The sequence below is a fragment of the Egretta garzetta genome, unplaced genomic scaffold, assembly GCF_000687185.1.
Source record: "Egretta garzetta isolate BGI_Z169 unplaced genomic scaffold, ASM68718v1 scaffold185, whole genome shotgun sequence".
NCBI lineage: Eukaryota > Metazoa > Chordata > Aves > Pelecaniformes > Ardeidae > Egretta > Egretta garzetta.
This window is the reverse complement of record NW_009259595.1, coordinates 1130776-1143461: the sequence shown is the minus strand read 5'-3', so window position 1 is coordinate 1143461 and position 12686 is coordinate 1130776. Positions and strand designations below refer to the sequence as shown.

Here is a 12686-nt window from a genome sequence, read left to right as displayed (position 1 = left end):
ATATGTCTTTTATACAAGAGGGCTTGTAGCCAGTGTGGTAAAACCTTGTGCTCTGGGGTTTGGTTGTGGCCTCTCGTCTGTGAGTTGAAACTGTGGGAGCTTGTGGCCTGGGGAGGAAACTTCAGAGCTACTATGGGTACGTTTTGTATGACTGTTAATGGGGCAGGGCTTTGTTTCACAGCATTATAGGCATTACTGATAGCTTCTGCAAGAGACTGTTTTAATGTTTCATTAAATTTATTTAATGAAATAAGTTGGTGGTGGATCAGTCCACCAAACTGTAAATATTGTATAAGATCCAAGGACAAAAAGTCCACGAAAATAGAAAATGTCATGTCTGTCTATGTTTCTGAAAATCTGTTAAAAATGCTTTTATAACTGTCAATGAGATCTGTCTTCTAAGTTTTGGTTTAAATCTGTTTCAGGCTTTAAAGTATTCCTTTCAGACACATGATCGCTTGTGTTTTGTTATGGAGTATGCTAATGGAGGGGAGGTAAGGGAAATGTAATAATGTTTAATACTTTAGGATTTTCCTGTGCTACTACTAATTCTGCTTGACATTATTTAGCTAAGGTCCACGTTTGCAATTCTAATTATTGCAAGTTGTCCCAGTTAAACAGAGCTGTTTGCAGGTTTAACTAATACTAAGAATTAAGACTCTTAGTTTTCTTAACTCCATTTTTAGAGAATAGAGGTTTTGGGTGTAGGTTCATATTTTACATGACAGCAGCATATTGTAATCTGACATTTAGTAATTCAAGAAGCCAAGGTTGCTTTCCAGTTGCTCTTCAGACAACTTTTAACGCTTTTTAATGAATATTGTGAGCACAGGTTACTTCAGAGGGGGAACTAGAAACAGCAAACGACTCCTAGTCAAGAAGGAAAAGTTGGAATATTAACATGTCTCTAAATCATGCATTAAGCTGTAGTTGTAATATGTAATTGTAGTTCAATCAGAATAGGTTTCTACATTTTTCTGTATGTACAAGAATATGCAGCACACATACTGGTTATCTGTGAATATGAGATAAATTGTCTAGTCATTTAATTTATGATGCTTTTTAACACAGCTGGGTGAGGATGGGAAGGGGTTTTCTCTTAGGTAATATCACATTCCAGGCAGGATGGCCTGTGAAGTGCAAGACATAACTCAGAAACATATGCATTCTAAAGGTAACTAATTGTTGTTCTTGTAGTTGTTTTTCCACCTGTCAAGAGAACGTGTCTTTTCTGAAGACCGGGCTCGGTTTTATGGAGCTGAGATTGTTTCAGCACTGGATTACCTCCATTCTGAGAAGAATGTGGTTTATAGAGATTTGAAGGTATGTAGAAAAATAATTTCATAGACTTTTGGTTTTGGGGTTTTTGATTGTTAGTCACAAAAGCAAATGAACCTGAACTGTAAGAAAGCCCTTCCTAACTGAACTTAAACATAACTGTTACTGCAGCTGTTGGACTTGACTTTACAGGATATCTAAACACTTTTATAGTCTAAGAGGTTGTATAATGCATTTATCAGGACCTTGGCAGCGTTTCAGAGAATATGACAGGGTACTGAGCTACTTGGGTTGCATTTTCACTTGCCTGCTTACATTCTAAGAGAAACCTTGCTGGCTCTTCTGCATGGTCGAACATAATCCTGGGCTCTTCATCCCAGGTCTTACCAGATAGATGCAAATTCATACTGTGTGGATGTGCTGCTTCCTTGCAGTCTGCTGCACGGCACTATCTTCATAGTACCTGCTTGCAGTTAGAATATGGATAAGCTTCAAGTTGCTTGTTTGTTTGGTGAGCAGAGGAGGGAGAAAAAAAAACCAACCAAACAAGAAATCTCAGGGCAAACAAAGTTGGGAAATTCTTGAGGAAAATGCAACAATAGCTTTTTTTTTTTTTTTTTTTTCCTGAGAAGTGTTTTCAGGAGAGGATGAGGGGATACTGGTAGTTCATTTAGGAGCAATCTAAAATGAATGAATTACAATCTTTGTAACGTTTTCAGGCTACGTCAAAGTAATTTTGGGATTCCTGCTTTCTGCTGGGATTTTATCTCCCATATCACCATGATTCCTTGAAAGTGCACTTTATTTCATACACAGTGGAAACTCTGTCCTGAAATCTGGATGGCTTTCTCAAAAATTTGTGGCACAGGCTAGGATGAATGCCATGTGCTGAGTGAATGTATAAAGTGATTCTCATGTAAAGGGTCTCTTTGGAAGTGCTTCCTTAGCCTTGTGTTTGATTTTTGTTTCCTTTGCTATCCTTTACTGGTACAGAATATTTCATAAAAGCACTTTGAGTAAAAGCAGGGATGAAGTTGTGTGAGGGGGAGTACTTAACATATTTTTAAAAGAACAGGCGTTCTGTTTGTGATAATATTGTAGAAGCATAAATACAATGTCTACATTCTGCGTTCTTTCTGTATATATGATTGGTTACCCAAAGACTGCAAATGAGTTACCTAACATTCCCTAAAGAACTAAGGAAAGTGATATAAATGTATATTTACATCATGCGTGCTTTGGCAGCTACTATGGTTCTGACCCCAGTGAGAACGAGGTTGAAAACTGATCTGCAGAAATTCATGTCTTACACTGCTCCTGAGCAAGTCAATGAATGTTACACGTAATAATGTCTTTCCTTTGGATTTTCTTCTCAGTTGGAAAATCTTATGCTGGACAAAGATGGACACATAAAAATAACAGACTTTGGACTATGTAAAGAAGGTATCAAGGATGGAGCAACGATGAAGACTTTCTGTGGCACTCCAGAGTATCTTGCACCAGAGGTATGTTTATGTTGGCTATTGTACTAAATTATCTTCTTAAGTGCCGTCTGTGATAGCAGTAGTGATACAGAATAATTCATGTGCCATAATGTGTTCATACAGTAACTACTGTTCTATAACAACACATACTGAGAATCTTTTATTCATTATGTTCTGGGACATATCTTTAGCATAATGATATGTGATAATTTTCAGGCAGGGTCGTATCTTCCTTCCACTTTAGGGAATATTTACATTTTAGTGGAACAGTGCTTGCTTCTTGTGTCAGAAATCTAATTTAAAAAAAACCCTTTAAAATCACTTCATATAATACTTGATGCCTTGGCGACCATTTTGTAATTTGTTTGCTGTGCATTGGCCTATTTGAAAGCTATCAACAGGATTTCACTTAAGTGAAAGTTTCGTCCAGTTCTTTTACTCTTCAAAGACAGTGTAAGGTTTTCAGAAACAGGACCTAACTTATTTTGCAATACTTAGCACTGTATGCATTAAAAGTGCTGGCTGTGGTGACTGTAAGAGCACAAGATGTTTCTCAGTGTTAATTTGAACTTTTCAGTTTTGGAAGAAATAAATCCAAGCAGGGGATCTCAGTCCCCAAACTGTATATTTTGGGGATTTTTTTGGTACTAATTTCTTTTAAAAGTGTAAAACACAAACGTCTGCTCCTTTCATCCTGGAAATATCCTTTCTGAGAGTTGTGCAACACAGGTGCTGTTATAGCCATGGGTTAGTTACGGGCAGATCAAAAGTGAAATCGTGTGATAGAGGATATAGGTATACATGGTATTTTGCAGGCAGATGCTAGTTTTTTCCACCCATGCTCTGAGCTGTCTGGAAACAGACTCTGTATTAGGGCACCGAGCCTGAGCTAACGCAGTGTGCCTCACAGAAGGGCTCGTTGCCTTGCAGTGGGTGCTTTGCTACCCGTGGCGTTAAGGCTTCCATCCAGCTCGGAGCACAGGCAGAAGCAAGTCTTGGGCTGCAGGCAGATTATATATTGTTGACACAGCCAGGATGTAGCCTTTCTCCAAGGCAGAAGACTTGGGCATTACAAACCTTTCTTGAGTTAAGTATGCAGAAGTACAAAGTATGGAAAACCAAAGTGGAGGAGGAATATTTCTACTGAGAGCTGATGTCTTGCTGATCAGCGCTTTTGCGCTCTCTGCTTGCATAGCCATGGCAGTGTGCTCGGGTTTTGTTTGCTTTCTTTTTTTTTTTTTTTTTTTTAACTCCCAGCTGCTTTCAAGAGCCTCCAGTGTCTTCGTAATAATGAAGAACACGGGCACCTGTCAAAGTAGCTTGCAGCAAAAGAGGTGGAGCCAGTCTCATGATAGCTGCCAGCTCTCCGTGGATCACCAGAAGTCTTCAGTGAATCTAAATTGGGGTCCATGCACCACAACTTGAGATTTACTGATGCAGGGAGTAATTAGCAGCACGACAGAATGTGTATTATTCATAAACATGACTTTTATTTTAGCTTCCCTCTTAAAATCAATTGCTGAACTTCAGTTTCTCATCAAGGATTTTATGAGGAGACTAAAAATATTTCTTGTTTTGGTTTTGTTTTTTCCTAACTTGGAACGTGGGGATTCCCCATGCAGGCGTTATGTTGTTCTTTCTGTTATATTATTTGCTATTATTTTTCTTTTTAATATTTATGATGAGTTGGCTCATCCAAAACCCCGAAGGACAAATCCTTTTGATTAACCCAGCTCTCTCCCTTACTTGCAAATCCCATCTGTGAGTTGGAGTGTTAAATTCTGGAGGCTTTTGTCATCTGGTCGATAGTATGCAAAAAATCTGGAATTTGTGCATGAGTGATATTCCGTGCGCTTAAGGTCATACATCCTTAAAAGCAGGGGTCTCAATCTTCTTGTCTGCGTTTGTAACTCGAATCTGGCATAGCGGTGTGTTTGTACAGTTGTTGCATCGTTGTTTTTAGGTTCATACTGGAATCTCATGCATGGATGACAGTGACTGAACGATGTCAACTTTGATATGTCAGATGCATCAATGGCTGTGGTGTTTACAGGAGGTGAAGGGAAGAGTTGTAGTTAGTAATCTAGATTACAATACAGAGTATTAATAAGCTTACTAAAGTAACGTATGAAGTATTTTCTGCATTTGAAAAGCACCTGTAGCGTTTATTACATATACAGCAAAGGCCTCCGTGGTTTTGTTTTTCTTTCAGTCCTCTCCTATTGCATCTCTTGTAGAAGTTTAAAAAAAAACAGAAATAAAAATAAAAATCGGAAGCCCTTTATTTTAGGTAACCCAAGCATAGAGGAGTGCGAACAGGAAGCACTTATTGAACGGGGTGACTCAGAGAGTGGTAACTGCATTGTCACACAATATCTCCTGTGAGCTGAAGGGCCATGATGCCTCGGGAAGGACGGGGCCGGCTCCTGGAATCCTGTCCGGCCGGCAGCTGTGCCGGCCGTATACGTATACAGGGCAGCTGCAGAGCCAGCTGTCGTTTGGTGTGAATCATACGGCAGGGGATGCTGTAAATAGACCAATGTGGGGTAATCTAATACCTGGCAGACTTTTGATTTTTACTGCAGGCCCTTTCCCTCGTTCAGATAATTAAGGGGAATAAATAGTGAATAAAGAGAGGCAGAGTGCATACAGTTGTTACATGGAGTGTCTCAATGCTTCTTTTTTCTGTGCAAAACCTTTATCAAGGTTTGTAAGAGGTTCAGATCCTGCTGTTGTTAAACTTGTGTCGACTTCATTTTTCTCTTTCACCCTTTTGAGTGTAAATTATTCAGAATTGTAGCAATGTAAAGCTCACACAGACACCATGTGACAATAAAAGATGATGGTGGTGCGGTCGTGGTTTGTGCTCTTAGCAAGAATAAGCAGTTCAGTGCACTGAAAAGAGTGAAGATGTCAACTAAAACCTGAGGACAGGGTCTGGAACATGAGACTGTTAGTGGCAGCTACAGACAACTGCGCAGGAGACATAAAGTCTAGAGAAGTCCTCGTAACATCCACTCCACAAGCCACAAAACACTCCCTGCTACCTTCAGCAACCTCCAGTGCAGAAGATCGGAAACGCACTACAACAGGGCTTCTCTGGAGTGAGCAGGGGAGATGGAGGGCACTGCTGGGGTCCCGAGTCCCTGCACCAGCCGGGGCTTTGTTAGGTAGAAGTGCCCAGGGGAAGGGAAAAATGAACTGTGCTGGACTCCTCCTGCTGTGGGACCTGGCAGAAGTCCACCCCACGACAGTTCCTGGGTTTGCAGCCTTCTAAGCACAGGCAGGAGTGTTAGAGATAGTAAGCAAGTGCCTTTGGATGGGGGCAGAGGGGAGGAGGGGAAACATTTCCAGACAATTTGGCTGCCATTTTACAGCCTTACAGCTGGTCTAATGTTAGGAGTGGCATTCTGGCTCGTAGTGTTTAATGTAGATTAGTCATTTAGTATTTGTGGGTGGTCTTTCAGGATGTACAGAGCCACGCTTTGGGGGGTGCAGGTTGATATGAAGATGATGGGAATGTTTGGTTTGTCGCTTGTGAAGTAACAGGTTGACGGTCTTTTCTCCCAGTACTGGCTCCTTGATGGTTTGGGTTTTTCTAAAAAACTGGATCACATTTGGAACAGTTTGTGATGAATAAGTGGGAATTTAACAGCTGGCTCTGTAACACGAGAACAGTTCTCAGCCTTTGGGCTTTTGAAGGTTGTGCTATCATGACCATAATATGAGGGAGGGTGGAAGGAAGAAGCGGAGGAAGCTGCTGTAATGTGCCCACTGCTTTCTTTTCCCCCTCCTGCTCACCTAGCACGGTGAATGTGGATGCCATTTCTTTTCAAATGGATCTTCTGCAAATACTCTGCTGGTAGATTCGCCCGTGACATGTGAAAAGGTGAACTTGCTGGGGTGGATTTTGGCTCGAGTTCTGTGTTCATGCCTGGTTTGGGAATGTCTTCTAAAGCCTTTTCCTTACCTTTCTGCAGGTGCTGGAAGATAATGACTATGGTCGTGCAGTGGACTGGTGGGGTTTAGGAGTTGTGATGTATGAAATGATGTGTGGACGGCTCCCTTTCTACAATCAGGACCATGAAAAGCTCTTTGAACTCATCCTAATGGAGGAGATTAGATTTCCACGCACTTTGTCACCTGAAGCAAAATCTCTCTTGTCAGGTTTGCTGAAGAAAGATCCTAAGCAAAGGTGAGACTGTTGCTTAATAGTTGCACTTCTAAGCACTTGTGCCCTCAGAAATACAAAAAAGAAAAGGAAAAAAAAAAATTCTGTTAAAGGCTTCACAAAGCAGTTAATAATTGTGCTATGTAGAGACATGTCTGTGAAGGGGAACTATCTTCAAGACAAGTGACTTAAAAGTGACTGTTTCTGCGCTGCCGTATGAAAGGCTCATATCGCCATGATTGAAAAACGGTTGAAAATGGTACTGCGCAAAGGGCTATTGAATGCGCGCACGCCAGTTGTTTTTCTTTATTTAAAGTCAAAGAAGGTATTTAAGACAAAATTGTAATTTCTAATCCATTCAAAACGGTCACCCGCCAAGGTGCAGCAAGTGGACCATTTTTGGTTTAACTTTTGACATGACCTGACACTGCAAATAGTGACATGAAACAGCTTTGGTTATAAAAAGGCTGCCATTAATACAAAACTATAGCCTGGAACAAAGCAAGTTAACCCTGCCTTCAGTCATAACGAATCCATTGGCTGCTGTGGGTTATAAGCTGCTCTAATGCTTTCACTTTCTGTCCCTGTTCAGGCTGCTCTTCATTTTCTGAAATTTCAGTTAGATCTGTGCCATTGATTTAGCACCCTGCTTTCGACAGTAGGTGGTGGTGTTTGTACCATGTGTGTGGTGGAGTTTATACCATGCTTAATCTACTTTTCCTATTTCCTTCTTTTGTTTGGTTTTTTTTTTTTTTGGCTTTTTTTTGTTTTTTGCTATGCTGTATTATTTTAAAAGTAACCCTTGATTTAAAAACAGAAAAAAACCAAAACAAGAACCCTCAAGCCCTTAGTGGCTAACAAAGAGAAAATAGAACAACATCCAAAAAGGATGTTGACCTTCACACAAAGCTAAACATCATTTTAAAAACCTGCCATCTTGTCAACCCAGACGTTTTTAAAACAAATAATATTGTGACTCTGCCCCTGATCTCCTGTTGTGAACCTTCCACCACAAATGGGCCCCAAATAGGAAATCTTTCATGTGAGGTGCAAGCAGAGTATTCCGGTTTGCTTTCTGATGTTTGTTTAGTCTGTGCGTGTGCGTGCACATAGCAGGAAAATGGTTTTTGCCAGTACATGGATACTTGCAGCAAGGATTTTTGTCATCACTGTAGGCTGTTTCCATCACTATTTTTGGTGGAAAATCCTGTTGAGAGGTCTTGTAATGCCAATCCACGATTTGTACTACCGGAGAATTCAACTTAGCGGTGACGTGGGAAACCAGGAACAGTTGTAGTCAGGAACATCGCCAGCCTTGTACTAGGTGGCAGCAGCTGCACCCCCCTCCTGAACCCGGCGCCTGCGAGGGGACCTCCAGGAGAAGGTTGTGTAATTGATTAGCAGCCCCCCCAGGCACTGTGCTCTGCGAGTGTGGTTGCAGCCCCTGCCAACAGAATTCCTGTCCAGGAAAGCGTTGGGTTAAATACAGTTATGACCCTTTTGCAGCTTATTCAGGTGGGGCCTTTCAATCACTGGGAACATACGCAGCATCTGCTGTAATTTTTTCTTAAAGGAGCATCTCTGATGAACCAAAATGCAATTTGTTTACAAACAAAGAACACCCACTTGTTTCTAATTACAAGGTTTTCCCAATGCCAATAATTACTCCACAATATGCTCATTTTATACAAATAGCCACTTCTTCACATGTATCTTCTGCAGGCTTGGAACCAATGACGCTCTGATCTGCTGGACAGATGATTTTCATGCTGCTGATAGAAATAACTATAGACTAGACAAGCCTGCGCATGTGCCCGCAGCTTGCTAATTACACTGGTGCTTCCCAAGCTTTTTGGATCATAGACCATTCTTAAATACTGGTTTCTCACCAATCGCTGTTCACCCAGCTTTTTAACAGAAGCTGTGATTCTGTAAATCCACTGTGCTTTGTGGCCTTTTGGGCAGTACAGAGAACCAAGCTGGAAGCACTAGGGGTAGAAGTCCTGAGTTCTGGTCTTGTAGTTTTATTTTCTTTTTACTGTGTGGTCTGTGTGCTGGGGTGGGCACCTTGGATACTTGGTAATTGACTCATAGTGAGTTCATGGAGCCATACTGAAGAAAAAACAGCCAGATAGCTATGAAAATACATTCAGTGAAAAGTTAAATAGCGTGCAGTAGTCTGGCTAACATTAGCCCCTTGATGGTGCTTTGGGGAACCACTACGTAATTCAACAGAAATCCCCTCTTCCACAAAGCCCGGTGGTGGACAGAAGTTGGTGTCATTTGTAATGTTGTCTGTGGCAGAAAACACCAGAATTGGCAGCATTTAGTAACTGCTGATGAACTTCAGAGTGGGATGGTGGAGACAGCCAAAACCATGAGAGAAATTAAACTGGGAGATGTTGTCCCTTCCCGTAAAATCCTCAAAAAAACCCCAACAACAAAAAAGGTTGATAGAATGAAGCTCAGTGATGAGGATATTTTAAATTAAGTATCAAGGAGCTAGAGAATTGTGACCTGTGTCAGTGAATTAGATCTTAAAAATTACCTGTTGTACCTGAGCTGGATATATAGAAGCAGCCTTAGCACTCTGCGTTCAGTAATACCAATTCAGTCTCAGACTTACAGGCATATGGGGAAAATGTGAAGAACAATAAGTTGCATTCTGCTTTTAATCATGGCTGTTTTCTAAGTTTGGTCATACAAAATCCATTTTGTAAGAGAAAAGGAATTTTGAAGTTTCTTTTGGGATTGATATAAGTTTATTAATCTTGTAATGTGAGCCCTAATTTTCCTAAGAAGGAAAAAATCTATTCTGTAAATATTTCCTTTTAATGTGACCTGAAATTCTCCTTTGCTGCTTTGTGACATATATCAAATGGAAGGCGGTAATCACAGCGCTTTTTTCCACACATAAAAAAGCAGAGTTTTTAACTTTTATTATTCTTTCTCTGGTTGTGGAGACTGCAGCCTGTGAAAGTGGGCATGGATCAGAGCACTCTGTGTAATCGGGATGAGCTTAGACGGGTGGGTGGGCTTATAATCAGCAGAGTGAAGTGCAAGCTCTCTGAATCTTGGCAGGTTTTAAACTTGAGAGAACTTCAGGGTGGTTTCCTCTGAATTTTGATCGTGTGTTTTTACTCCGTGCCTGAGTGCTCCCTGTCATAGGTCAGGGTTGTTCAGCCTCTTTCAGGTGGGGTTTCTCACAAGCTGCTTCATCTGTTTCTGTCTTCTGTGGTGCCGTTGGACTTTGCTGTTCAGGAAGAATGAGAGGAAGAAGATGCAGTGTTTCACAAATGCCTGTCAAAAGATTTAATGACTTCACAGAGTTGTAGTTGTGGCTTTGGAGCGCTGAAGCTGGTCGCTGGGAACTGGCAATCAGTCCTTGCAGCCACGCTGAGATCTGGCACTTCGTTCTTTCTGGTGGTGGTCGGTGGTTCTTCCCACATTCAGAGTGCAACTTTGGCTGCAGAAGCTCAGGAAGGTCAGGGTCAATCAAGCCTTTACCCATGTGAAAACCAAACTCCTTGGTTTTTTTTCCATTGTGAAAGGAAGCAATTTGTAGCTAAGGCATATATCCGTGTCCTCTGTTCGAGGTGCTCTGCTATGGGAAGGGTAGATGGCTTGAGCAAACTTGCTCTCAGACACAGCTAGGGCTGCAGCCCACGCAGCCGCTGATGGAGTTGGAAGAGGTAGAGGTGATGGTTGTGGGTACTGCAGGGGCCTGGAGGTGGTCCCAGTTAGCTGGTGGCAGGCAGGCAGGAGGAGGTAACCTGGTCCTCTTACGCAGCAGACTTCATGCCTTATGGGCATCCAGAGTTTTGAAACCATGCATGACAAGTGTCTTGTGTTTGCTCTGAAATGTGTGTGGTTTTGAGCTGTCTGGAGATAGAAACCCTTTCGTACTCCAGTGTCCTGGATATCACTTGAAATGTAGAGTGCTTATCAAGTCTTCATATGTGTTTCACCAGGTACTTTGAGGTAAACTGAGATTTAGCTTTTTGTGTATGATGATTTTAGTCTAAATCGGTTCAGTCCAAAGCTATTCAGAACGAGTTTGGACAAACTCAAACCAGTTCACCCATAAGAAATATAAATTGAAGCTGAGGAAAACAGAAAAGGCAAATTTAAAGAGATTTTTTTTTTTTCCCCAGCTCTCTAGAAATCGGTAGTTTAGAGACTTCCCAAGCCTCAGCATCCTCAAACACGACTCCTTTGTGGTTACTAATGCTGGGGGCTGGGAGCTTTTCCAGTGTTGCTGGATCCACTACATTTGTGTCGCATGCATGTGGTTAACGAAGAAGTGGGGAAGTGAAGCTCAGCACAGAGCTAGGAGTTGCATTAGGCTTTCCAGAAGTCTTAATCTCTGAGCAGGAAAGCCCCCAAAGACTGTGTCTACAGGGATTTGGGAAGAACATGGCCTTTTCCTTCCAAATCTGGAGTCCTCAAACCGTGCTGTTCCCAAAGCCAGCCAGAGCTTCTCCATGCTGCTAGTGCTGGTCACAGGAAAGCAATGTCGGTGCAGTTCCTAAATCCTTCCCCGTGGCAATCAGAGACCTCTGAAGGTAAGGGCCACAGTAAAAGAAGTTACTGGTCTCCATCCTGACTGCATCAGAGGAGGAGAGATACGCATCTGTGTGCTCTGAGCTGGCGAACACCAATAGCTTTTGCTGAGCTGCTTTTCTTGAGCCCGGTGGGTATAATTGCACTGTTGTAGAACCAGGTTTGGGGGCAGCGGGGAGTCAGAGAAATCATGTGAAGACAGAAGGGCAACAGAAATGGTGCCTAAAACTGTGGCCGTCTTCTCAGATGAGGGTGGTACATGTGCAAATCAGTAAACAACAGAAATCTGTCACCTAAAGTATGACAGTCGCTTCAGATGTGGGTTCGCCCAGTCAGAATCTGGACTGTGGCTCCTAATACGGTGAAGCACGAGCTTGTGGACGGGATTGTATGGCAGGGCAGAGCGAGGGCGGCTGCTCCCCGCTTTCCTGTGTTGGAGCCTGGCTGTCCCGGATGTAGAAACTTTTTAACTGTAAAACCAGAAGTTTGTGGGTTTCTTCTTAAAGAGCTGGGAATGGACCTGGGTGCTGAGCACTGTTTACTCTTAGGTGGAGAAGTAGAGGAACAGTGCATTTCCTGTGAGCCACTAATCACAGTCTTCTGGCCTGTGATAATACTGCTTTCACTGCTGACTGTGTATTCATACACTGTTTTATTTTATATATATATATTAAAAAAATTACAGTACACACATTTTAAAAATATTTGCATGTGATTTCTCTGTTGAGTCATAGCTGATTGCCCTTAACTCATGGAGCACAGACATTTGTCGTTAAATGATTAATGGAACTTGCAAGCAATACACAGTTTCATAAAAATTAAAAATGTTGAAGTGGTTTCAGTTAATACTGAAGTTGCACTTTATTTATAATTTTCTCCTAGGGATTTAGCTGAAACATAAAAACAAAGGCCCTCAAATATAGATGGAAGTTAAATGAATAACCAGAATTGTTTGGCATGTATTTTTTAAGGACACCAATGCAGACAGAAGTGTGGAGCTTGCGGCTTTTGGTTTTGGTTTTTTTTAATTGCTTTTTGGCCTCTACACTTTCTGTTGTATTTCATTATATACTGTAAATCTCAGTAGCTTTTTCTTTTTAAGCCCTATTTATACTATTTTTGGTTCTGTCTGAAGACTTAAATGCACAGAATTTAACTTTATTGTACAGGAATCTTTTCAAGACTTCCAT

General features: G+C 41.6%; 1 protein-coding gene across 3 annotated transcripts in view; it reads left to right on the top strand.

The window, feature by feature from the left end:
- AKT1 (AKT serine/threonine kinase 1) overlaps positions 1-12686 on the top strand; it is a 98402-nt gene that overhangs the window by 75581 nt on the left and 10135 nt on the right. For all 3 annotated transcript variants that reach the window (XM_035893690.1, XM_009638120.2, XM_035893691.1), the window contains 4 exons: positions 426-494; positions 1198-1323; positions 2655-2783; positions 6743-6957. In XM_035893690.1, the coding sequence (XP_035749583.1) occupies positions 426-494; positions 1198-1323; positions 2655-2783; positions 6743-6957 (539 nt within the window). The remainder of the gene's footprint in view (positions 1-425; positions 495-1197; positions 1324-2654; positions 2784-6742; positions 6958-12686) is intronic.